At 47.2% G+C, this 27,956-nt stretch overlaps 1 protein-coding gene across 1 annotated transcript; it reads right to left on the bottom strand.

Annotated features, from left to right (window-relative positions):
• Positions 1-136: 136 nt before the first annotated feature.
• Positions 137-24,328, bottom strand: SDC1 (syndecan 1). Its single transcript, XM_080342768.1, has 5 exons — positions 24,125-24,328; positions 3,096-3,177; positions 1,553-2,043; positions 1,203-1,332; positions 137-654 (listed from the first exon to the last, which is right to left on the bottom strand). Exons 1-5 carry the CDS (start codon positions 24,179-24,181, stop codon positions 488-490), a joined length of 927 nt encoding a protein of 308 aa, XP_080198894.1. The 5' UTR covers positions 24,182-24,328; the 3' UTR covers positions 137-487.
• Positions 24,329-27,956: the final 3,628 nt, after the last annotated feature.

The raw sequence follows: 27,956 nt of genomic DNA, 5'->3' as shown, positions 1-27,956 counted from the left end.
ACGGCAGTTAGAAAGAGCTAGAGGATTGCAGCGTACCAAACATCTGCCCAGCGCAGACATTTGTTACACTTAAGAGACATATCTATGAGTTAAATAGGAAGGATCACTGCTATACAGAATTCGAGCACTGATAATCGTTTATTCTTGCTAGCCCTTTCCCTAAATATCAAGAGGTTTATACATACAGTGCTCCCTTATCTTCTCCCCACCGCCTGCCCCAGCAGTCTTCAGGATAAACCAAAGTAAGTCCCACTTCTGTTTAAAAAACCAAAAAATAAAATAAAATAAAGTTGTGCAAGAAAGCAGGGAATGTTCAATGAATCCAGATCTACTTTGTAGTTATAAAATTTCCAATGGCAAAGTGGTAAGGGCAGATAACCCAATGATCATATGGCTTAAGTTTAACGCAAAGCACACTAGGAGGTCCACGTGCAGGGAGAGAATAGTCCAAGAGAGGTGGAATAAGAAGTGTCCTGAAGATCAGTGTTTATGCATAGAATTCTTCTTGTTTGTGTGGTTTTTGGTATCCTCCGTTAGACTGTTTTGGTTCATCCAGTGAATAGCTGCCTTCATCTTTTTTCTTCATTCTGTACAGCATAAATGCAACTAAAAACACAGCAAACACCAAGCCTACTAGTCCTCCAGCAATAACACCTAGAAGGGGAAAAAAAGGCCACAAATTACTCTAGATGCCACACCACACAATATTGGTATGATTCTAAGTTCCAGATTGTTCCTTAAAGTGCAGTTCCTGACTTCATGACTTCCAGAAATTAATTTGTCCTTTTGTGTGTCGTTGTCCCCCCCCAAACCAGTCATCCTGCCGTTACTAAGACCTTGCTCATGTACCACACCAGGTCACACTGCAAATCATGCAAGACATCGTTATTCAACTCTAGTAATTTGACCCAGGCAGCATTAGAGCAGTTTCACTCTAATTTTTGAAAAAAGCAACTGAATAGGTTTCAATATAAAATTCCAGGTAACTAGCAGTGGCTGCTTTGCTCTTAGCAGATTAATATTTGCCCCTGTTAGGGATTTGACAGCACAGAATCATAAATCAGGACCCTCATTTCAAAGCTGTAATATAAAAGGGTTGCTTTCATGCTCAGAGATGTATTTGCAGAACTGCAGCTTCTGCTGCCTGCAAGACTCCTATGAGAGTCTGCTTTTACCAGCTAGAGATCTAGAATATCAGGTACCTCCAAGAACTTCTTTTCTATCCATAATTCCTGCGGCTCCTGCTGCTTTGGCATTCCTCTCAGAGTCATGTGGTACTTCTGAGTTCTGCGTGGGGACCAAATCCTCATCTTTAGTCAAGATGAAGTCTCCCTGTTGGAACATACAAGGCAGGTTATTCATGTTTCCCATGTCTCTTACTGGAGACTTTCCACAGCTTATTTTTTTCTTCATCTAAAACCCTCCACACCGATATAACATATTAAGTCAAACATTATTTTTGACAAATTACCACCCTTTCCTGCAAAACCAACTTACCACCCACTACTAAAGCCATCTCCCTGGAAAGAATGTCAAAGCTGTTAGTCCTCACCGGGTCTCCAGAACCATCTTCAGAAACCTCCTCTTGTGTAGGAACAACATCCTTTGGAGCTGTTGTCGTGGGGTTGGCAGCGATATCTCCCTCGTGATGAGTTGTAGAGTGGGGCTCAGGCACGTCTTTAGTGTCTGGCACATCAGAACTGGGGATTTGAGGTTCTTGCTCATGGACCGTGGCTGAGATTTCTGAAGGAGTTACATGAACCACTGAAGGGAAGTGAGTAGTGGGGCTTCTCACTGTTGTAACTGCATCATTTGTTGGCTTCTCATCAGGTAAGCCCATGACAGGCCCTTCGTCCTTCACAGCTACAACTGGCTCCTCTGTCACTACACTGCTAGTTGCAGAAGGAGAGGTTATTTCCTTTTCAGTTCGGCTCTCAATCCCAGGAAGCGTCTCTTCATTGAAATCCGTTGGCATTGCCAGTAATGAGGAATTAGTCTGTTCTCCTGGGATTCTCCGGGCGAGAGCCTGGTCAGTCAGGGGACCTGCAAAACAAAACAAAATATTATCCTTGGCCAGTTTAGAGACCTGTTAACAGGGTGCTGGCCTACACAGGATGCCTAACCTGCATAGCCAATTTTTGTCATAACAGCAGTTCAGTTTGTAACTCCTTATATTCTTTTCAGTGGAATAAGGAAGGGGCAGACCAACGCACTGCTCAGCAATACTTTGACAGTCATCTGCTTCTCCCTGAGGCACAAGTGCTCATCTGTTTGCTGGCAAGTTGACGAGGGGGACGTCTGCTTCCAGTACACTTGTTGCTCAGGATAGTTATCTGACTCTTTTCTCGTGAAGATCTTTTATGTCATTCAAAGCAGTCACCCATTTACTCAGTATCTTTAGTCACTGGCACATTTGGCAGTGATTTCAGGGTCTTATTCCTGCAGAATTTAATCTAAAATACAAGCATGTGGCTGGAAGGAGGCAGGACAGCATGCTTTAGCTTTCAATAGCTTGTTCTTGCCTCAGTAGCATCTCCTTAACTTTAGCACTGAACACCAAAGGTCTCTCTCTGCAGTTTAGTAATTATTCTGATAGACTTTTTCACCACCCTAAAACTCCTTTATTCAAACTCTAAAAAATTATGACTCATGGGAACTTGCACATCTGATGACAGATAAAATTTGCACTTGATGCATGTCGGCAGGTTGGGGTTTACACACCCTCAAATGGTATCTCCTACCAGCTCGTAAGAAAGGATAAAGGCCCTTCTTATGGTCTCTCTTCCCCATGAGAAAAGAATCATTCCAATTTCATAACATTCTTCACGCAGTGTCTCGTATTAGCAGTGACATGGAATATACCTGCTTCTGGTCCCTTTCAAGTCTCCTACAACTCACTTTCTGCTAATTGTTAGTATCTGAAGCAATACGAGATGAATAGATTAGGTTCTTTCTCTGTTCCTAATTCTCATATTCTGAGGCAGGGCTGTGTATGATTCCTCCCTCCTCCTCTTTTAGCTTGGATGCTCATCAGCGTCTCATTTGCCACATTCTGGAAGGATCAAGCACTATCAGTACGAGTGCTAATAACTCACCTGCACCTGAACCTGAGAACCCATCGTCATCATCACCAGATGAATCGAGATCTTCAGGAGGAAGGTTCAAATTTGTAGTTTGCTTTAAAGAAAAAGGGAAAAGCTTGGTTAGTGATGAGATTACTTGAAGTTATCATGCTGCTTGTGCAGAGTCCTCTAAAGGCTCCTGAAGGTTACGCAAACTTTATTTGTTCAGATTACATTTTCTCATCTTTCTTTATTCTGTTCCCCCTCCCCAAAAGAGTAGCTTTGGTTAGTCTGTTTGGTGTTGGAAAGGCCAGTCTTGCTGCCTCCCTTCTCTGCGCTGCTTCCAGGCTGCACTTGCTTTGGGGAAGAAGCAAGCGAGGAAGCCATTCAGAGCTGCATCCTGGTAGCAGCTGCTGCTCAGTCCTCACACAACACAACCATTCTGCTTCAAGTTCTGACTTTTTGAGCCCTTCCAGCACTGATCATGTACCTAAAACCACAGCATCTAACTGGCAGTAGAATGAGATACTCTTTTTATCAGTGCGGGCACTCAGACTAAGTCCTGAGATAGAAGCCAGCCTTCCGTGTAGGAGAACACAGCCCTGACCTTTCTCCATTTATGCTTCAAGGAGTGCACTAGCCCACATAGAAGTTCAACTGCTGAAACAAGAGACCAAACCCCTGGTCTGCTGCACCTGTTTGTCATGACACACAATGCTCAAAGCTGTTTGGGATATCCCAAGAAAACAACACTAAGTGAAGCAGAGTGATTACTTCAAGCATCTTGTTGACCTCTGCTGTACACACTTGCTGTTCCTGTCGGTACAACATGCTTGACTCTCAGCTCACAACCAGCCCCAGGTTTATTCCTGCAGGGCTACCATTACCTGACCTGTCATTTTCCCTTCTCACATTGCAAATCAAAGCCCTGTAAGTAATTTCTTCGGAATTTCATCTTTCCCCATCCAACGACAGTCTCCATTTTCCAGAATGTTGACTTCTATCCCATCCTCAAGATGGCCTCATCATCCCTTGCCAGCACTGCCCCATCTGCAATAGGAGATATTGCATTGCACCATCCAAGCTGATGATGGTTTTACCAAGAGTGTGAAATCTCATTTTATTATGTAAAAAAATATATTCTGGCCAGCTTTGCACCCAGGCCCACTGTACTCCTCTAGCTCACATTAACACAGTGTCACTTAAAAATAACACAAATTTTCATCCTAGGAAGAAATTACTGGCACTACTATAATCTGTCAAACAAAGCAATTGAGCTGTCTCATTGTCACTTTATTACCTACATAGCTGTATTTATTTGTCCTGTCTCCTTTTGATTCTTTTAAGGTACCTAAGTTCATCCCATCTCTTCAATCCTTAAAACCTTATCCATTCACCACATTTCCATAGAACAACTGGTTTCCAAGGTGGTTAACTAGCCCATTAGATTTGACCTCCCTGAAAACAAAGAAGTATGCAAGCTGTTACCAATCTAATCAGGCTCACCCCTTCTGGGTGACCATTGCAGTTAGATGATTGGGGTTTTTTTTAATAACAAAAGAAGTAAGAAGAAGAAGAACAACAACAACAACAACAACCCCCCTCATATAGACATTACGCTTCTTAGCACTTTCTCTACTAGAGAGAAAAAAGAGAGAGGAAAAAAACCAAACACACACAAAACACTTTTCCTCAAGCTTCTGCAAGCATATTTCTAGAGTAATTTCTGAGAAGAAACTGCCTTTCGATTCTTTTAGCTGCATGTCATGAGGTAATTTGGATTTTTAGATTTGTCCCTGCTTGTTTGCACTGTGCTTTTGCACTCACCCATGGAAAGTAGGTCAAATACGTACTTCCTGTATATTTTCCTTCTTGAGTCGAAGGTCAGTGACTCACACAAGCTGATATCACTACACTTCACATATTAAAGAGTATGAGCTGTTGGTGCAGAAAGAATATGGAAATAACTACCAGGCTTCCCTCAGTCTGCTCCCTTGAGCTTCCTTTCCAGTACGTTTAGAAGTAAAGTCAGACTGCAGAAACTGTACCATTTTGGTTGATGTGGGGTTAGGGGACCATTTTCCTCCCTCCTTTCTTGCACTGGCAATTGCAAGCACAAGCCTTTGTTCCCATTCAGCTTGAGTTTAAGTGCAAAAGGGGGACTCATTGCAAAAGAGGGTGCATTCTCCTCCCAGTGGAGAGACTCTACCTTGCAACACTTAGAAAACAATCTCTCCAACTTTTTATTGAAGAAAAGGCCTGTCAATGCAGTTTAAGACCTGTCACCATACACTCATATCTAAGATCAGACTAACTTCCTTCAAATCTGAATCTTCAGGGGTAGCTCATGCAGGATTTCCAAGAACACCTGGACAGATGTGATGGTCTGCAGACCTTCGCAACACCCCTGAAAGGATCACAGCCTGTCAGGAAGTGAAACAGCAGCTCTTGATCTTAACTATGGAACCAGCACCCCTTCCCCTTGTGGTGTTCACAGGTGAGGCTTGTTCATGCCACACTTCCTTTCTTGGTATCTAAGCACGTCCAACCAGCCTACCCTTAGATTTCTCCTCACACCTGAGCTTTTAGCCTTTCCCCAGGCTGCTGCGTATTCTGCTTCTCCATAACCTTCACCATGTACTTGTTTGAATCCTCGTTTGATTTCTGTATCTGAGCAGGGATAGCTAGGTCCTCCTCAGAGGAGGAGAGTCCAGTGAAGCCCAGTCTAAACCAATGGAAGCCCATGCTGTTCCAGTGTGGAGTTGCCCAGCTGCATTCAAACATGAAGGCAGATTCCGATCGGTTCCTGTCCCCTGAGGCTGGCTACTGTATTTCAAGAGAACAGAAGACATGATTCCGGACTCAAAAAGTTTTCCACAGCTTTATATAAGAACTTAGTGAAGATGCATTAGATGTGTCCTTCTACTTAGCTGTCCCCAAAGGATCTTGCTTCAGGCTGCTCCCATGGGAGCTGCAGCATTTTACCAGGTAGTTTGAGGCCTGGAATTTGAGAAGGACTTTCTTTGCCCCAAATACTCAAGGGACAGTGTAGGATTACGCACAGTCAGAATATCCACAAAGTGATGTAACTTCATGACATGATCAAATTTCATGACACGTGAGCATTAAGGAACGTTTGCCCAATTTATGTAACTGCACAGTTATATACAGACTACACTTCTTGCTGCATGGACTGCAGCTTCAATAGGCATGAGAGGCAGTAAGTAACCTTCCCTATGGCACCACAGAAATACCACAAAATACACGTAGTGCAGAAAGGTCATGCTGCTATAATGATCTGCTGCTGAAGGATTTCAGACACAGCAAGGTTAACATAAAACACTGACACAGGACAGCATCGGAAGGGCTTGAACTAATTTGGGTTTGCATCAGGAAGAGGGATTGTGCTGTTCAGACAGCAAACACCTCATGGTCAAGGCTTTTCCATGACCTTTTATTGCAGCAGAGTTACACCAATGAGAAAGGTTTTGATTAGTCAAAAGGATTAGGGGCGCAGAACACGGATTGAATCACCAGATTGTGCTATCGTATGAAAAGTGCAGAAAATAAATTCCATCTTAAAGCAAGATTGCTCCACCAACAACTTTGCACTGCTTCAGCTCAAAGTTTTTTTATGGGACTGTCAGATAGAATCAGCTAACGTGGACATGCTTTTAAAATTACTTCCATCATCATCCAGTTTATTGTTCAGTCCACTGAGAGTATTTATGGACCATTCACATTGTAATTGATGCCAGAGAGGCTGGATGAACACATTTAAGTTCAGACAGTTGATCTTTTGAAGGATCTCTGATGGTATCTCATGTATTCTAGCCAAAAGACTTTCAATTCTTATACTGTACCTACAACATGTTGCTTTTACTGCTTACCAATATAGTATTCTTTTAATAGTGGTTTTGGGTTTATTTATTTATTAAGTAGCTCAGACAACTGATTAGAAATACTTGCCTAGTCCTTTTGATTTCTATCACTGAATTCAGTTGCATGTGAGGGGTAACATTTTTAAGAGCATTTTTTTGATATGCAGTAACCAGTGGAAGACTCCCTTCCCAAGTATCAAAGCAGCCTGTTGAGGGGAAACGCTACGGAGACTTTGAACCTCTGCTTTGGCTGAGCACTCTGTTGTTGCAGAAAAATAGTTATTCAGTTCAGCTGGGACGACCAGAATGCTGCTTAGCAGTACCTTCAATTAATCAAGGATGGGCCAGGCTTTCACAAATCATTAGCGATATTATAGGCTCCAGAAGTCTGACGTACTCCAGTCTTTTTTTTTTTCATTTTTAAAACATCATTTCTAACTATTCTTTAGTCTTTATGTTGGTTGCAGTCCCAATACATGAATCTTTCTGTGTTTATCCCTTCAGCTGCCAGAGCTCCCTCCTGCCAGAGCCCAGATCTGGAATACTCTCTCACGACAAAGGGGAGATTTGTAGTTTATTAGTTGATCTCACCGCACCCAAACTGGGAACCACATTTCTTTAATTTGCAGCCATGGTATATGTAAAAGGAAGCAGCTTTTTTTTCAGATTGTTCTTTGATGTGAGCAAAAACACTGGCTTTGCCACAAGCTGCTACAAGCCCTGAACTAGATTAAGGATAATTTGTATCCCGCTCTTATTAATCCCAGTTAGTGATCAGCCTATTACAGCAGTGTCAAAAACACTTGAAATCATCCATTATCTCAATAATGCTGTTAAATTTCCACATTTGTTTCTCCTAATAAATCCTTCTTATTCAGTTGAAAATGAATGACCTGTAATGAGCTCTCCCACCTAAAGCACCTTCCTAAGCATCCTGCAAGATTCTTCCAACTTTATGGGAGGCAAAACCAACGGTTTGTTCTTGTTTAAGAGAGACATATAAGAACAAGACAAGCATTTGCTCTCTAGTTGGCTACCAATAGAACACTGAAGCATCTAGAAAAGATGTTCACAAGGATTTGAACAGCTCTAAAATAAACTCAACAGAAAGGTTTGTCTTTCACCTATTTCTATATCTTGAAAAGCAGAGCTAGACCCTCTCACAGAAATGCTAGCTGAGGCAGAACAGCCTGAAGAGCTTCTGACCTCAAAATATTGGTATTAGTGTGTAGGAAGACAAAACCACCTGCTGAAAGAAATTTTATCTCTGTTGAACCTTGATATTCTGCAGTTAATAGCCCACATATAATTAACTCCAGTCCCAGATGTCCATGGTTTTCAGACAACTTAAACGTTTAAGGTAAAAAAATCCAACCCTAAAACAAAACAGCATCCTCCTTCTGCAGGCGCAAGGACTGCTAACATTAAGTTGACCATGTACACCTTCAATTTAACAGCCAGCCATAAATCCTGGAGTAGCCGAAACAGAACTGACGCTTTTATGCGGCAAGTCAGACATGAAGCTTGCGTGCCACGTCTGCTACAGCAGAAGTCAGTGGCAATGTGGCACCATCTCAGCTAATGGCTCTTCCAGTTGTTTCTCCAGTTATTCCACTGCTCAGGATAAACACCAGTGCTGCTTGGTGACCCTGCTGGTTAATGGAGTAGTTATCTTCCTACAACAGCCAAACACACAGACTAACAGTGCAGGCCAAAGAGCAGAAAGAAACCTTCAAACCATCCCACAAACAGCTCGTGAACGGGGTAGTGTAGATTTAAGGCAACATTTTGTCCCTGGCTAGTGTTCCAATCAACGCTGCACAAAGCATTACAACTATTTGCCCTCCCTATTTCAGATGGTGTCATTTTCCCCCTCCTTCAATGAGCTTTTGCTGTGTATCAACAGGCTTCAGCATCCCCACTTGTCCATCCATCCTTTTATGCCATCTGGATTAAGGCTGGTTAGTGGTTCACAGGATGCTCCTTCCACAGGGACATGGTCAGGCAGCTCTCAAGTGAAAATTACAGGGTAATGCAAGGCAAGCACCATTGTAGCAGCAAGTTAATCTGGCTGCTTCTCTATCAAATCATTATTAGTGTAAAGAAATCTGGAAAATTTTGGTTGAGTTCTTACTGGCCTCGTGTTTTTGGCTGAGGACTTAAGAAAGGGACTATCTTTGAGGGAGAGGTCCTCACTGCAACAGCAGTTGCTTTTGTTTGAAGCATGAACCACCTGATCATCACACAGTAGGTACCTCTTGGCACTCAGCTCGGGGGACAGTGAAACACCGTCCAACACCTACTCAAAACAGAATGAGAGCTTTTAGGATCTATTCCACTGTGGGAAGAACAAAATAGACTGTGAACTCTGCTCGCTGTCCTCTACACTTTGATTATGTTTATCAGTATCTCAAGGGTGGGTGTCAAGAGGATGGGACCGGACTCCTTTCAGTGGTGCCCAGTGGTAGGATGAGGGGCAATGGGCACAGACTGAAGCACAGGAGGTTCCATCTGAATATGAGAAACTTCTTCAAGGTGCCAGAGCCCTGGAACAGGCTGCCCAGAGAGGTTGTGGAGCCTCCTTCTCTGGAGACATCCACACCCACCTGGACACATTCCTGTGTGATCTGCTCTGGTGAACCTGCTTTAGCAGGTGGGTTGGACAAGATGATCTTCAGAGATCCCTTCCAACCCCAGCCATACTGTGATTCTGCGATCCTCCTTTTCTGCCAAATTTTGTGACCGCAGATGTAGAAGCATTCACTGATCCTTTGAAAAAGATGCAGTGTCCAAGGAAGAAGAGCATCCAGCTACTCCATAAGCACAGCAGCTATGGTCCCAATACTTCTTAGAGACTCACCTGATAAGTACCACACCACTACACAATTAGCATTACATTTTCTCCTTACTGTGACAGGCCAACTTGTTTAATTAAGTAGGGTTGAAACACAGCAATCAACATGCCAAGAGTGAAAATGAGCCAGCCTGTCACCAGCAGGTTGGGTTTCACATTCTGCAGCGGGGCCCTTTAAACTACCACCTCCCACGAGAACGTGTCACTTCATGCTGCCTGGACCATCCCCTGCATTGTTGTTCATCTCACACAGTGAACCAGATCAGGAAACTGGTCCGGTTAAAAAAAAAAAAAGGGGAAGGGAGAAAATATCAGTCAAAGAATTTTCCAGTAGGACCAGTTCCTCCATCCTGCTCGGTGCATGAATGCACAAGTGTTTGTACTGGCACAGGGCAGAGCGCGGCAGCCAGGGCTGCTAAAGTAATTCATACAGAATCACAGCCAGGGTTCCGGGGTGCTGACGTTCAGTCATCTGCCCAGCAAAACCCTGTCACCGCCACGCATCCTGGAAAGGGGCATCGCCACCCTCAGACCGCAGGCAACGTGCAAACCAGAGGCTGACTCAAAGTGTGGCGCAGGTTTGTACAAAAAGCAGCAAGGAGAGGGGTTGTAGGGAGCGTTCTCTTCTGCAGAGCATTTGAAACAAACCTCATCCATTGTGAACAAAGTCTGACAACAGTGTTTTAAGTCCTCCCTGACCTCCTAAACACAGCAGCAAAGGTTAGATAAATGTCTTCATCAAAAAGGCAGTAGTCCTACTTCTGTCTTGGGCCACCTGAACTTTACAGGAGGCCCAGTGCAATTGCCATTAAGCACTGGACAAGGAGTGTATCGCGTGTCCTTCAGCAGAGAGGGCTGAGCCAAGCCAGAGGGAGCTGGAGTCCAACAGGGCTACAGACTCCACAGCCAGGGAAGCCCATGGCCACGCAACATACACAGCGTCAGCGGCAAACACACAAGAGCATCAGCGGCAAACACACAAGAGCCGTGTGCACTGCTGGGAGTGTACAGAGCACCACGTCAGCTCTGACGCACAAGAGCTGAGCTGCCTCCTAATTCTCTCAGCCAGTTCCACCAGAAGTCTGGCCAGTCCTTCAGGAATACAGAGAGGCAAGTTAAGAGTCTGTGCTCCTGCTTTTTCACCTGGAGGATACATCAAACAAGTAAGTTACTACACATGGTTTTCACTCATGCCAACCTGCTCCTTCCAGCCTACCCATACAGCCCAGGCCAGTGACTGAACCTCACTGACAAGTCAACACATCCACAGATGTGGCGCACAAGAAGCACTCAACTCTGAACCAGTGGCAGATGAAAGTTGTCACAACATGGCCAAAAGCGGGATATCTTTTGTCTCCCATGTTCAAGGCAGCCTGTGTTTTGAAGATGCGGTCTAATGAGCCAGCTCTTTTCCCTGCAGCCAATCTCATGAGAAGCAGCCAGTTCAGTTTTATGCTGTTAACTGCTTTTCTTTAAAGAGCCTTCCCTGCAGCTCTTTAACAGGCTTGATAGTTCAGGTATTCATTTCTTCAGATAGCACAAGAAAGCCACGGTCAATATATAGCCTCCAAGAGCTGTGCAAAGTAGGTAGGAACTAATTTCAATCCATTTCAGCTGGTTTAAGAGGTGAGCAGTGACCTGCATAATCCCAGACTGGACAAATCTAATTGGTCTTAAAACCCTCTGACATAAAGTCACTGGTACTTTTTACTTTCTAGCATGGCAAAACCAGCTGAGAAGATTCAGTCTTACAGCAACAGCCAGTTCATCTGCTTGTTCAGAAAAGAACAGACGGTGAATTGTTTAGTTTCAGACAAAGCCAGTGATGGGCTGCCTGTCCCAGGAACCCTGACAAAATAAGGTCAGAACATCTTTATGAAACGGAAACCCATCTAGCAAAGGACTCCAGTAGCCCAAAACGCACTAGCCATGTACACTAGTAACTGCAACACAGATAAACATGATCCTTCTGATGGAAGAAGAAACTGAGAGTGACAGGATCCAAGGTCCCTGCTGCCTCTTCCTCCCCACCAAGCAGCACAAGCACGTGCCTGCTGGCTACCACGTATCCCGACCTGGTTAGTTCACACCATGTAGGATGGCCACAGGACACACGCAGCCCCTGCTGGGGATTTCAGGCAGGTGAAGCTGAGCAACTCGCCTCAGACAAGTAATCAACAGTTATAACCACTTCGAGGGAGACTGGACTTTGTCTTGGAGTGTTGCCCTCCACCACATATAAACACATTGACCTTATGTCCTCAACAGTGGTCTCAGCAAAAGCAGTCACTATTCTTGCCCAGTTATCTCAATCCATGCAGTGACCTCTGTTGCCATGAACAGGCTTGCTTGCAGCTGTGTGCAAATTCCTTTCTTCGCCCCATCTCTTGCAAGCCACTCAGCCGGTCTTACAGGATCAGCACTGAGGACTGTCACCGGAGTGACACTCACTGCAGAACCACCAAGACTTCCTGGCAAGTGCAATAGCGGGCTTCGGTCCGCCCAGTTGCTTCTCGACAGCATGAACGGGTTGGAGAAGACAGTCTCCTCTCCCCATAAAGCTAAGAATAGAATCAGAATCATTTTGGTTGAAAGAGACCCTTAAGATCATTGAGTCCAACCATAACCTAACTCTAGCACTAAACCATGTCCCCAAGGGCCTCATCTACAAATCATTTAAACACCTCCAGGGATGGTGACTCAACCACTTCCCTGGGCAACCTGGTCCAATGCCTGACAACCTTTTCCGTGAAGAAAATTTTCCTAATATCCAATCTGAACTTTCCCTGGTGCAACTTGGGGCCATTTCCTCTCATCCAATCACTTGCTACTTGGGAGAAGAGACCAACCCCCTCCATGCTACAACCTCCTTTCGGGTAGTTGTAGACAGTGATAAGGTCTCCCCTCAGCCTCCTTTTCTCCAGGTTAAACAGCCCCAATTCCCTCAGCCGCTCCCCATCAGACTTGTGCTCCAGACCCCTCACCAGCTTCGTCACCCTTCTCCGAACTCTCTCCAGCACCTCAATGTCTTTTCTGTAGTGAGAGGCCCAAACCTGAACACAGGGTTCAAGGTGAGGTCTCATCAGCACCAAGTAGAGTGGAACAATCACTGCCCTGGCCACACTACTCTTGATGCAAGCAGCAGAAACCACAGAGCTCCCAGTACAGCAGACCAGTTAGCACTGCAGCCCTGAGACTGATGAATGTAGTCCGAGACTAGGTTCGAGGCAGGAGCTGCAAAGCAGCTAGTGTCTGCATTTGTCCCATTTGAGATAGTCCCCTTCCCGTCAGTCTGTCAGCTCAAACCGGTCAGCATGCAGCTGTAGGCCATGTGCCAGGATGCGGAGAGGCTCAGCCCCGCAGGCTCCTCCTGCTGAGGCCATTGCTGCGGAACGGAGCACAAGCCTGCAGCACACCCACGTCAGGACACAAGAGGCAGTTCAAAGGCTTTGATCCGAAGGAGCCCAGCTTGATCTTTTAATCTTCAGCCATTCAGCTCAGAAATCAGAGACGTGTCTGTAGGAAAGCATGACTTGGTCTATGGCATCTCTAGTCTTCAACTGAGGCTGGTGGCACACTGTGAATCACCAATGTCTCTCAGCAGCACCAGGAAAACCTGTATGCACCTCTGGTTCTAGGTGAGCCTGTTTCCTGGAGATAAATGCCCTACAATGTAGCTGGTAGAACTACTACCCATTTCAAATGAGCTCCATGGCAGCTTTTGTGTGATCAGCAGACTACCACAAGCAACACTACAGCTGCACGAGTGCTCCGACCTGGGCAGATGTGCTCCCAGAAGTCAGAAGCAACCTCATCACCATAATGCACAGTATTCTGGAGGGGAAGAAGCCATTTGGCTTCACCCAAGGAAGGAAAGCCAACGTGCAGCCAGGAGTATTTTCCTGCCTCCAGGAATTATTATCAGGCAAGACTGAGTGCAACAGCTTTTGGTATCCAGGCACATGGCTAGGAGAAAGCCCAAGTTCTTATCCCTATCCTGGAAGTTTACCCTCTTCTCCTCCTTGAATTCTAGCAATTACCTGGTGCAAATATGCCAAGGAGCCAAGAGGCAAAGCTGTAAGATCTTGAAGGATCACAGAAGCATTTTTACTCTATTTGTGATACATATATGTGTTTCTAATTTCAGCAAACTGCTTGCAGTGCTGCGCTAGGTCACTGAAATCCAAGTTTCAGATAAAAATCCCTAGTGTATCACCAAACTACCGGTTTACTGGCAGCAATTCTGGTTCCTAGCAGCTAGGAAGTTATTTAAGCCTCAGCAGAAAGGTGAACTCAAACCTGGATAACTGAACATCTCAGCTAAAGCAGGTTAGTTGGTAAACCGATTGAGACTATTTAAACCTACAAACAGTTTAACAACACGAAAAGGTGACAAGGTATTCTGACTGGTTACATAAAGTTACAGCAAAACCAGCCTGAGACCCAACAATCCAAGACCAGGCCTTCTTGATTGCTTTTGTAAACTCTACATTTCCCCCAGAAAGAGGCACAACGAAGTCTCCAGTGCCTGTGAAATGCTGTTTTGCTAACAATCTGTATTTTCTATATGCACATCCCAGACATCTGATACCTCTGAATGCTGGATGTCATTATACATCCCTTACCCAGCTTCTTAGTTATGGCATCACCAACAACCCTTTTCAGGCACACCCCACATTGAAGAGCTGATGGATCAGGGAACTGGAAGCACCCAGAAAGAGCTGCCTGGCTTGAACAGACACCACCCCAGTCTCCATCTCACACATGTGCACCAGATGGCAGGACCAGTCACACCCAACAACCTGATCACTTGGTGCTGTTATTTGTCCATCTGCTGCAGAAGGCCTCAACTATTTGCAAGGGAGCTGCAGACACAAGTTAGACTAGGGCAGCAAAGTGAGCCAACAGTTGACATTCAGCAGGTCCCTTCTGATTTGGGCAAACTCCCTATAGCCAAGCTCTAACCAGTGTTTGGAGACTCACACCAGCCAGCTGCTGGTCTGCTAAGAAGGAACTTTCACATCTCAATCAGCAGTTGCTGGACTCATGCAGACCGTGCAAGCAGCTTTAGATTATGGGTTTGACGCAATGCAGGGCAGTGTAAGACCTGCCAAGGTGCAGGAACCAACACACATGTCTAAGTGTACTTTTTTTGCATTTCCTTCTGTGCCTTACCATTTCCAGTTTCAAGTAAACCAGCATGCGTGTGAAGAAATCAAGTCTCTCCCTACATTATGAGGTCTGTTTTATCCACAGGATCTTAGCGTTGACTAAGTCTAGATTGTTCATAATGCAGGAGTCATCCCTGCCAAACAGATGCAGTTACACCAGCTTGACTAAGCCATGCACAAAACAACTGAAACATCTCCGCCAGATGCAGGAGCCACATCTCAGATCAGGAATACCCCATTCCCCCATCCCAAGAGTCTTCTCAAAGAGGCACTTTCGGCATCACCCCCTTCGTTCCTCATAGTCTTAGCAGCCACTGAAGAAAAGCAGCATGTAAGTGTTTCAGGTACTGCTAGTTTCCTTGGAATAAGCAGCAGTAGGCCAGATGGCTGGACCACATTTCACTGAATTACTCTAACGCAGAACACAGTTCAGACTACATGAACACCCTTTGAGAAATACACACACTCATAACCACTGAAGCATACAGCAAGTGATCTACCCATATAAAATGGTGCAGAGATGAAGCTCTCAGTGCTTCTTTCTAGGACACTAATGGTTTCTGTTTTCAGGTTCATAAAAGCGTTGGTAATCCGGCATGTAAAACAAAGTTCTGACAGCAGTAGCTTACTATTGCCCTGTTTACAGTTAAATTATGCAACACCTCAGTGAGATTATGGAAGCTGGCTGGTGCACTTCCAAGCTGAGTCATGAGGGTGTTGAAGCATCATTTCAAAGCTGAAGCATCAAATGAAATCCTCCCATCAGAAACAATCATCCAAAAAACCTGCTGCTGTTATTGCACTCTACTCACCTATAGTTCTGCTCATGTCAGAAATGAACATTAGGCATTTATTGACCAAACACCTAGCACATTAAGCTAATCAAGTCACTGGGTTGCACTGTTTAGTACCACATCTATGCAGCAGAGCCCTGACCAAGGGACTGTTACAAAGGTAGGATAAATCAGGGAGCCTCCCTTTAATCCAAGCTGTTATCCAAGTCTCACTGTGATGAATACTACCTTCGGCCACTTCATGCCTTCATTCTTGAGTACACAGCTTGTTCACCTGTCTTCCCCATGGCCTTGTTTCAGAACAGTCACCAAATCAGTTGAGGAGGTTATAGTTTAGGGGAGTGGAGTCTAGATGCTCTTCTGCCTCATATGGGCAACTGGAAGACTTAAGTTGTGGTTTGGATATCCCTGCATTTTACACATCTATACTGTGAAGAGACAAGAGACCACTAATGCCACTGCTGATGGACTGTCAGGCATTAAGACAAGTCAATAAAACAATACCAAAAACTGCAAGGCAAGGTAAGGTGCTTTAGTACCAAGTTACGCCAACATGTCCCATAGTTCAGACAGGTTTCTAATGAGGAGCACCATCAGAATAGCTAGATACGACATAACAACAGATCAAACTTGTAAGACACTGCTCAAACATCACTAAGATATTTCATATATGAATAAACTTCTGGGTCTACTCACTGACTACCAACTCTAGTCAGCACAATTTGTCTCTAAAGTAAATAAAATGCTGAAGGACCACCTTGTGGGACAGTTCTAAAAGCACAGGCTGAATGGTTGGCACACACCAGCACCACCACTACTACACAAAATGCTTTGCTGATCCAGGTTTCTAGTATTCACCTTGCAAACCTCAGCTGATTGATTCCACAGGATTTCTGACAGAACAGTAGTTGCTTATCCTTCTGAAGCATCTGAAAAGGTTCAGTTTTCAATGAGAGTCGTGATCTCCCATTACGAACTTTCACTTTCTTTTACTGGATACTGTAGTTTTCGTAATATTCTGGGCCTGCTGCCAGAGACCCACCGGCTACATCCATACTAGTAAATTAAACAACATCAGGGAATGTCCTCGGGCACTGGAATACAATCTATACCATCAAATTATTAGAATGATCTCTGGCACAGTTTCGAACCTTGCCAACTGGTCTGCCCCCAAATAACGCCTGGGAATGTTCCCCAGCAGGCAATCCAGTGGTGTGGGAGTGTTAAAGGACAGGTCAGAAAATAAGACTGGCTATATGACTGGGACGCTAGCATTTAAGTTGACTACAAGAGTAGCGTCCAGCCTGTTTTACTCATTAGAATCAGTGTAAGGTGGTTTAATGGATCCTTTTAACCCCTTCTGGCTGCATGCTGGAGAGATGGGGACCTACTGAGCATTTAGCACGTTTCAGGTCCTACAGTAAAACCTTCTAATTATTCATAATCTCATCTTCCAGCTCCTGCAGTAAGAAGCTCACCACCATCTCACAGCTCGGTGCTGCTACAGATGCAGACTGAGGAACTTTTAGCCAGCCAAACTCTCTTCAGAGCGGAGCTGATGCTGCTGGAGGATTGAGGCAGCAGCTTTGCTGTTCGAGGCCGTGAGTCAGTCGATGTGAGCGCACGATAGCAGAGCACTCCTCTGCCACTGCCCAGACATGCCAGAGTCAGCCTCTTTTGTTGGGTGCTTTGTTCACTGATGGGAAAGTAGTCATGATCTAGAAGATTCCTCCCGTTAGGACAGAAAGAGATTTAGCAGTCAAAGCCGTCTAGCTGCAGGCTGTTCGGCAAGTTTCGATGCAAGCTTCGCTACCACTTTGCCACTGCACGTAGGTGCCACTTACACCCTGTTAGAGCCAGTGAGGTGGACTAATCTCATTTGACCATCAAATCTGCCAGTGCAAGAGTCTATATTACAGTTTCATAAGCACAGAGCATAGCAGGAGAGTGAAAAATATCACATAAAGAATCATTTTGGTTGGAAGAGACCCTCAGGATCATTGAGTCCAACCATTAACCTAACACTGTCACTAAACCACGTCACTAAGAGCCTCATCTACACCTCTTTTAAACACGGATATATTAGTGTTTGTGTAAGATATAAATCCAAGCAAGCTCTGTGGTTCCTCTAGTTTGGGCTTTTACTCCTTTTACCCCTCAACTTCTTGACCAAAGAAAGCTTGAGCTCTATCCCTAAAGAAGATACCTACCAGCTGATCAATGGGATAACAGGTTCTCTCTTCTGCAGAGATGCCCTCACCTGAGACTCATGTTTCAGTAGGTGCACAGGCTGCTCTGAGTTCCTGTGGTTGTGCAGAGCATGAGCATTGAATCTCCCAAATCACCACCCTGGGGTCAGGGCATACAGCCTGCCAATCCTGCTGTGAGCTTGTCAACAAAAAGCACATGACAAGGACAGGTCTCTCTCTATATAAATATATATATATATATATCTGTATTTATATGTCTCCACTCTACTGGTCTCAAAGTACACAATAAAGGCAGCAATGGGGTCCTGTTTTGAGACAGGAAAGAGTCAGGTAGTCTCTTCCTACAGCACTGGAGCTGCCTGTCTGATCCCCAGGGATCATGCAAAGGCTCTTTACCAACACAGCCACAGCAGTACCACTGCTACGACATGGAACATCACAAGAGCTCTCATCTGGAAATTGTTAGGTTAATCACCGCTTGCTCTCCAGATGGTAGACTGGCTCCAGTCCCCCCTGCCCACCTCTGGCTTCGATACACAGTCTGCTCCTCTCATAATCCCTAGATGCAAAGGGCTGGACGGGAGCTGCTGACTAGCTCTGGCCAGGATGGGTACTGCCACCAGCACCAGAAACTAATGATAAGAGCTTCCCTGTGTACAGCCCAGACAGCATTCAGCTTCCTCCCCTTACAAATGGAATGGAGTTCAAGTTTTCTTCCATTTAGGAGGCAATAGGCTCCTCATCACATGTCACAGGCAGACAAAGAGCAATCCCCATTCTCTAGCAATGGCTTGTGCACGCTCAGGCAATGGAGCTCAGGGCACTCAGATGAGTTGTTGCATGTGCTTTGCAGAGGTGGGTTGACAGCAGCGTGTGCCTGGGACTGTCTGCAGCCAAAAATCAAGACTGCCAGCCCTTGTTCCCGTGACTGGCATACAAGACATTGCTACTGCACCGGCAGTGCAGAAAAGTTAGAGGATGGGGTATGACCGGAACACAGAGCCTCCATGAGAGGCAAGACACCCATGATTATTTTAAGCTGGCTGGCAGGCAGTTCCCAGTCTTTTATCAGTGCCTTTCATTTAGTAAGGAGTCATTCTGCCATAGCAATCCTGAAAACCTTTCTGCTATTAGAAAAGCCATGAACACTAAGAGGCAAAACGAGTGGACGTTGAAGAAAACTATATTGCAGAAACAAGGGCAATGGGGAAAACAGTTCTGCCAGAGAACACAACAGCAAGATGCTAAGTGAAGCAGCAAGAGTTCTTCAACTGATCAGTATCCGAAGGAGTTGCAAACTAGAAGCCTAGCAGGGAAAGCCATGACTTACAACACCTCCATGACTCAGTTGTAACTTCAGCTCCAGTGACTCAACGGGAAGTTCTGCTACCAACTCCATCCAAATCCCACTAACACACTGGTTCCCATCCAGCAAAGCAAGACTCACTGGTGTGACTGGTCTCAGCAGCGAGATACAAACATTACAGTCAAACATGGCAAGAAGCCCAAGCTAACAGACTCCGTTGGACCCATGCCGGTTCCACAAGACCTAGAATGTTGACTGCAGCCAAGCACTGCTTGAGAAACTGCGAGGTTGGGAAACCACCACATTAGCAGATGTTGCTCCACAAGAGTTGCTTGTAGGAGGTCCAAATGTTATCTCACCTTGAGGTAAGACTTCACAATGCGGTAACTTTTCCACTAGCATCTCCACAGTAGAAAGTGCACTGTCCCAGGTTTCTAGCCAGGCCAGATAAAGCTCATTTCTGCGGTACACCAGCAGCCTAGCAGAGCAGCAGTTCAAATGAAGTACACTAGTCAACTCTGACTTACGAGACCTGTTAAAAAAACTGATACTCAGCACTTCTAAGGAGACACCACATGCTCTCTGCATTTTAAGAGTCTTGGCTCAGAACATAAATGAACCTGTAAGAAACACCAGATATCCTGCCACCGTTGGTCAAAACAGCTTCCACTTCACAAGTTCACTGCCTGTATCACAGTATAGGGAGTAACAAAGGTTCCTCACTTCTAATCTACAAATAAACAGTGCCTTCAAATACTAAAATGCTCTGATGCCTCCTCAACAGCTCAGCTCCCCCTCCAAAAGTACATCCACTTATGTTTCTGCTCATATTCCTCACTTCAGAACACTGACACAGGACCCAACTATACTCGTTACTCGTTTCTGCAGCTTTTAGCAGAGCAAGACTATGGCATTATTTGAAGGCGCTGATCCAGTTGCGCTAGAATAGGACAGAGCTGTTGTTGGAGCTGGAAGCTGGTGTTTCCCACTGCTTTGCTAGTTCTCTTGGCACAGAAACAGCACCTGTCCGGTCTGTTTGTTTATGGAGGGAGTTACCATAAAAGTTTCACAAATAAAAAGACGATCACTTTGAGTTAAATTGCTCTCAGATAAAGACACTAAAGGAAAGGTGTCTGTGCTCCCCTTATAGGCAAAATGAGATCTAGTCAAAGCAGCCCCAACAAAGCAACTCACCTTGAAGTAGACGTGCAGGGGCTGGTCAGATAATTGCTCTCTTTGACTCCACTGATTACATCGCCATGACTATAATGAGAGCTTAGGCACCTAGCACACACATAGACACCTACATTTAAGTGTCTTAACATCAACTGAACGTTGTCCTGAGGGACTAGTGCCATTTGCAGTACCCTACATCCCAGCGAGTCCATCAACCTCCAGCTGTCCTGGAGTGCTGTGTAAATAGCTCTGAGTTGAAAGAGTAGGAGACATTTAAGACAAAAATACTAACGCTGCAATGCTGAAGCACTACAATTTTACCATTGACAGCACCTCCTCAGGAAAGGGGTCCTATCTTCTCTCTCTCAAGAACATTCCTCCTCTCCGTAGCAGACACAACTAAAATCCCAGCTCCCTGGATGCCAGATGACACAAAAAAGTGTGGAATGTCCCTCTCAAAGGCATTAGTATGGTTCTTGGACACAAAAGATAGTTCAAACAAGGTTAGGACAAAGTGCTGCTACACAGGCCACCTGGAAACATCTAAGCACCAGCAATGCAAAACTCATACTTAAAATGGACCAATTTTGCTGCTAAAACAGCAGCCTACATTTCAGGTTAGTGCACTAGCTTAATTTTAGAAGGCTTACAGGTTTCTTACACTTGCTGTAACTTGTCTCAGGTTGTTAGAGAGGATTGTTTGGTTTCCAGAAATTTCAGAGTGCTGCCATTAGAAACGTTAGCTCTTCTAGCCACTTGAAACTGAGAGAAACCTGGCACAAAGGACTACAAACTTGCACCAGAGCCCCCTTACTTGATACAAATCACAGCTTATTTGTCTCTGCTCTAATTAGAGTTGACCAGATACAACAGAGTCACCATTTTACTGGGAGGTAACCACCAGCAAGTGAGTGTTCAGATAGAAAAGTGCTGTTTATAGTGCTTGATAAATAACGTGACGCTGCTCTGAAGGTACTATAGAAGAAAGTCTTTCCTCCTTATCCACTGCGTACGCGTTTAATAAGTAAGCTGGACTACCTAATTTCTTCTAATTAGTTTACATTCAGATAGGAATGACATCACCCTTGGAAAAAAGGTTCTGCCTGCTCTGCTAAGCTTGTGTTAACCACCAGTGTGCTCCGACACCAGACGATACAGCCTGGATTGCCCACCGCCCCCCTGCAGCAGGCCATGCACCTTGGCTCACTTGGCTTCTTGGCAGGGTTACACCCTGTGAAAGTTTCCATTTGAGAAAATAACTAGTTTAACCCATTAAGACGCATCAGCCTTCTTATTTCAAGGAAATCAATGTCTCCATCATAACAACAGAGGGCAATGACACTCATACAAGGTGTTTTGGGCAATGAAGTGTCACCTTGAAGAACAGGAACTTCCCCAACCATTCCTACAGGTAATAGTACTCAGAAAACAACTATCATTTGGCCACTTTCTTGTTCCTGCTTATTACTTCTACAATAATATGGATGAGTCAAGTCATGCAGCAATAGCCAAGGGTCAAGAGATGTGCCAGTGGCACCCTTTCCAATAATTCAGACACCAAGAACCCAACGCAACCATGCCTGTAGCCCTGCGATCTGGTACGTGCAAAGGACTGTGTAAGGTCACTCAGCTTTCTGTGCCTAATTCCAGAGGTTTTCTGCCACTTGATGCAAAAGCGTAATTATTCCAGATGGGTGGGAAAGGCAGCTTAGTTCATGTCACTGACATTTCAACATGGGAAAAAGGCCATGTGATAACCAGAAGGGAAACAGCCTCAGCACTGAGTCACCATGAAGAGCCCCAAGGGCTTCTGCTCCTCCATATGTTCACTCAGGACACCCCTTGATCTGAAGTGTCATCCAGGCCTGCGTGTCTCTTGTGCACAGGAAAACTCCAGAAAAGCGTTTACTTCATGTCCTTACTGTTTCTAGTAAGGAATATTTATCATAGGGGAAATTTATCCAAATGCGTTAGAGAGGCTGCAAATTAACTGCAGTTTTTCCACTTTACTCAGTAGAAAGCTTATTCAGAAGCTATGAGCAGAGCCCTCTCCCCATTACGCTCACGTTTGTCATTTTTAGCCATCTCATAACTACTCACTACCACATGGGCTAGAAGGGTACATGTCCAGATCTACAGGTAGAGTTCACAGACAGAACGGCACAGCGAAACTGGAGGTACTTTGAGCAGCTTAGCTCCTGCCACACACTTTGTTCTGCCACTCCTTACCACACTGCTGCTGCAATTCATCTCCAGACAACTTTCAAATCAATTATTTCCTTTCAGAAAGAAAAAAAACCCACCAGTTTTGACTTTCATAATCCTGCCTGCTCACACAAAGCCTCATGTTTCACTTTTTCCTTCTAACTCATCCAAAGGAGAAGACTCCATGAGCCACGCACACAGGTTGGGCACACGGGAAGCAACGAGCTCGTGTCCCTCACCACAGGAGAAAGGGATGGCAACTTGAGCTTTGTGCCTCCCAAGAGGTGTCCCCAAGGACTCCAATCATGCCCAGAATCTTGGGGATAGAGCTCAGGCCTCCAGCACAGACTCGGAGCACCAAGCAAAGCACTTCCACAAAGCTGCAGTGCCGGATCTCCGTGGACAGGCCCTCCAGGGGCAGAGCCATCCTCTGTTCATGGATGACATCTGGCGGCAGCTGCTGCGCGGATGTGGAGCTTTCCGAGCCCTACCCAGCCGCTCTGCGCCTCCCCGGAGAGCTGCTCCGAAACACCGGAGTTCGGAGAAAACGCAAGCTTCACTATCGCAGTGTTAGTAACTATGTTCAGGAGGAGGGGAGCAGAGCACTGCGGTGGGGAGGGAAAAGGCGGATGGCTCCGAAGCGCTGCCCAGGCGGCCCCGGAGGGCTGGAGGCAGCGCGGAGCCGGGATGGCCGCACGCCGGGGCGCGGGAGGGAAGCGGGGCTGGTTTCCCAGGGCTGCTGCCGAGCCCGGGCATCAGGGGAGCCGGAGGATTCGTGCGCCGAGTCCACCACCTGGATTTTTGGTTTAGCGAGCAGAAATACAAGGCATCCGGGCGTACTCTCTGCTGGCCAAGCTCTCTGGGCACAAAGGTGATCGGGGAGCAGCCGACCCCGAGCTCCCTTCGAAGCCCGGTTGTGCCAGGGGCACGGCGGGAGCACCGCCGTTTCAGAAGTCACCCGTGACCACGGAACGCGGGGAAGGGCTCCCCGGCCACAGCTGAACCACAAAGAGCCACATGCGAGAGCTCGCCCAAACTCAGGGCTCGCCCCTTCCCGCACCACGCCGGAGGGTGGACGTGAGCATCTCCCCCCCCCGCCCCCTGCCCCATTCCCAGGCGCACCGAGGGGCTCCCGCGCCCCAGCGGGGGGTTCCCGGGCAGCGCCGCCCGCCCCGCAGCACAGCGGGGCGGAGCCGCCGGCAGGTCGGGAGCGGCCGCAGCGGGTCTGGTTTGAATTAGGGCTGCCGGGGCAGCCCGGGCTGGAGCCCGCCGCCAGCACAAAGAGCCCCCGCAGCCCTCCTGGCAGGGCCGGGCAGGGCACCGCTCCGCTGCGATAACCTGTCCGGCGGGGGGAGCCGGGCGGCTCACGGCGGCCCCCTGCGACCCCCCCGAACCGGCCCGGCCCAGCCCGGTCCCCGCCGCCCCACGTGCGCCGCCATCCCCCCGCCGCTCGCCGCGGGCTCACCGGGACAGCAGCCTGGAAGCAAAGGGCCACCAGCCACACGGTCACCACGTTTCTCATCCTTCCTCCTCGCCGGGCCCCGAGAGCGCACAGTCTGTCCCTTCTTCCCGCGGTCCCCTCGGCCACTCTTGCCCCGCTCCTCTTCGTGTTCTTTTAAGTAGCCGCGGGTTTTCTCCCTTTTCTATTTTCCTTTTTTCTCCTTTTTTGTTTTTCTTTTCGCCCCTTCGCAAGCCCCCGAACCAGCCTCCCAGCAGCGCTCTGCGACGGGAGGGAGTTGAACTCTGTCTTTTAATGAACCCACTGCAACAACCTTCACCTTACGGCCACCCCCCGGCCGGCTCCGCCTCCGCTCCCCTCCCCTCGGCTCCGCTCCCCGGCCCCAGCCCCGGCCCCGGCCCGCCCCGCCGCCCGCCCCCGCTTCCTGCCGCCGCGCTACCTGCGCCGGTCCGCTCCCCTCCCCGCCCGCCGCTTCCCTCCCATCGCATTCCCAGATTTCCTCTGCGGCGGCGGCGTTCTTCCCACCGAGTTTCCTTCCTTCTCGCTAAAAATAATAATAATTATTATTATTAATAATAATAACAACGTTAAAAGCCCTCCCTTCCCCTTCCAGTGTGGGAAAATCGCGGGGGTGCGCTGCCGTCTCCCCTTCCCCCGGCGCCGCTCCGGACAGAGGGGAGGGAGCGCTCCCCGGGCGGCCCGTCTGCGCCGGGACTCCATGTCACACCCAGCGGGGGTTTCTCCCCCCAAATATAGAGGTTGGGTAGGGGGATGTCCTTCCTCCTGCCCGTGGATCCCCGGAGCTGGCCCCGCACCCTCTGTGCCTTCAGTTGCATCCGATTTTCTGCTCGGAACGGGTTTTTTTGGCAGTGTAAAATGTTGCGAGAGGTTTGCGGCAAAAAGTGCTGCTTTAAAAGAAGCTCCTTCTTGCAAACTACCCTTCTTGGGTTAAAAGCAACTTTACCACTCCTCAGCAGCGCTGCGGGTTGGTCTTCACACATCTCACCTTAGACAGCAAAAATGAAACAGTCCTGCAAAAAATATACCACGGGATGAATTTTTTTACCCTGTTGGAGTCAGGGCTGGAGTTCCTGTTCACTTCCAGTCAATTCAGTTGTCTTTTTTTTTCCTTTCTCTTGTGTGGGTGCCAGCACATGTTGAAGTGTTGGCTATAAACAATGCAATTGAATGTGTGTGCAAACAATATTTAAAAAAAAAAAAAAAAGAAAAAAAAAGGCAGTTTTAAAGAATTAACGCAGCTGGGAGCTGCAGGAGCACACGTTGGCTACATGGCCATGCAGATGAGGGATGTGGCCAAGACTGTGGGCATGGGGCTGTGCTGCCCCAGGACTGCTCATGGGGGGAATCCAAAAAAGAGCCATAACCCGTGAGCACTTCCTGGTGGCTCAGGAGGCTCTCGGTGGGTGTTGGCCCATCTCTGCCAGAGCCAGGATCCCTTCCCACAGCTGTGGCCTAAAGGCTTAAAAGACTTAATTGGATATTCAATGTGGCTAAAACTGTTGTGATTTTATCACGTGTCTTTAATTAGCTCTCTTTTTTTTCCCTCTCCCTTAAATTACTCATTCAGCCTTCCTAGGCACCACTCCTGCCATAATGCCTTTCCCTCAAATGAGACAGGGCCACTGTGTTCTTCTCCCCTTGATGTGGCTGATGGGGAGAAGATGTCACCCATGGGTCCCATAGCCAAGATGACTGCTGGCACGTGGGGTGGCTGGCTGGGACAGCAGAGTGGGGAACGGACGCAAAATAAAAGCAATGGGGACACATGGGTGCCTGGTGGGTGGCTGTGCTGGAGCAGCAGCTCCTGGGTGGGAGAGCAGGCTTCTGCTGAGGGATGGGGGGAGAGTGGCCTTTCTGATCCATATCTTCAACCTGATGCAACCAGAACATTGAAGATGGGACTTTTGGGATGGGGCTTGGGACAAAGGTGTTTGGTGCTGGGGCCTGCAGAGTATGAGGCTGAAAACATTACGTGGATGTGATGAAGAGGTTGTGACATTCAGCTGTGATGGTGTCACTGGGAATCGGGAAATGTGCACTGGGCATGATCTGGGTTGACAGGAGGAACAAATGTTTTACACTGAGGGTGGTGAAACACCAGCCCAGGTTGAGCAGAGAGGTGGTGGATGCCCCATTCCTGAAGACATTCAAGGCCAGGCTGGACGGGGCTCTGAGCAACCTGATCTGGGTGAAGATGTCCCTGCTCATTGCAGGGGGTTGGACTATATGAGCTTTGAAGGTCCCTTCCAACCCAAGCTATTCTATGATTCTATGATTTTGGTATAGCAAAGGCTGTTTTGGCCAAGGCTGCATCTAATGGACACTTGCAGCCATGGAGGAGGGAGGAAATACGTCCACAAGCGCTGGTCCTGGGAGGGGTGGCGTGGCACCGGTGGGGTTGTACAGCGTTTGGGATTCATGCAAGTGAGGGTGCATGTGTGTTTGGGGAGGGGGCAACTCAAGTACTGCTGCTGTACTTCTCACTGGATTCACTAGAAAACATTTAGAGCTCGATCAGGATGTTCTGGTCAGGATCTGTGAATGGGGTAAGGGAAGAACAATGTTGCATTTGGAAGCCAAGTGTTTTCAGTGACATTCCCGTGCCCTCTGCTTGATCATTGAAGCATGTGAAATATTGTGGTTTCAGTCAAAAGAGCTCCATGCTGAAAAGCCAGATGAGACTTGTATGGAAAGGAGTTTCTTGGCAGCGCCGAGCTCAGGGGATGGTAGGAGTTGGTTGCTTCTGCCCAGCACAGTGGAGCTGTGGGGATTTCCCAGAACTGGATCAAGGGCTTCCAGCAGCGTCGCCCAATTGAACTCAGCCTCCCCAGGGGATAAGGGGGTAGTTTGAACGGTGTCCTGCCATGGAAGAGGGCGAACACAACCAGGGGAGGAATCCAGCCTGCTGCTTCTGCCACCACCAGAGGCAAGGGGGGAGCAGGGATGGCAACCGTTGCTTTTGGACAACCGCCACCATTCTTCATCACTGCGTCTTGTAGCAGAAGCCATAGTTCCTTATCCCCTAACGAATGAGAGCATCAAGCAGCAGGAGCTGCCTGCCTGGCTTTCCGGGTGTCGGACCTGCCCACAGTGGCCACTGTCACCGTGTGTCCTCACCTTGCATTTACTCACCAGCAGCAGATGTCTGCCCCTTCTCCCAAAGTCTGGTGCCATGTGTCCTTAGATGGTTTGTTAATGGACTGTGACCAGATGGGGTGGGCTTAGGAAAAGCTGATTCTGTTCCTTCAGAAGGACTGGATCATATCTGTGGCATCAAGCTGGATAGGTTCACACATCACCTCTCAGTGACTTCACCTGTCACAGCCCGACACCTTGGGATGAAGGAGGGGAGTATATTCCCTAACACACAATAAGAGGCTAGAGTGTATGCAAATATTGAGATTGCTTTAAGTGTACAGGCAGTTGCCTACCTACTGGGGTTGTGGAGTTCACAGTTCACTGCTAGTGAGTGTTATCTCTTGTTGGCTTCAGATAGGTGGCTTCCCTGCTGATGGTTGGGCCATTTTCAGTTGTTGCTTTTGTGACAGAGAGAAAACTTTCTTTTTTCCCCTGATTCAGTAGCTCAGTTAACTAAAGGGGGCTTAGAATAATGGGAAACCGACAGCCCTTTGTGCATTTCACTTCTCAGCTGTAACAGGTAGATGAGTGAAAGCCCTGAGTCTGTGTGGCGACAGCAGGACACAGAGGAAAGAAGGTGCCTGCAGATGCATGGGGCAGTTACAGGATGTTAGATACATCAAGTTAAATGAACTCAGATTGAGTCTGTCCCAGAAACTGGTTGGAGTGAGGTGGGAGA

Source organism: Nesoenas mayeri (genome assembly GCF_963082525.1).
Source record: "Nesoenas mayeri genome assembly, chromosome: 3".
In the NCBI taxonomy this organism is placed as follows: Eukaryota; Metazoa; Chordata; class Aves; order Columbiformes; family Columbidae; genus Nesoenas; species Nesoenas mayeri.
The sequence above is the reverse complement of the archived record's forward strand: the minus strand, read 5'-3'. Positions and strand labels throughout refer to the sequence as shown.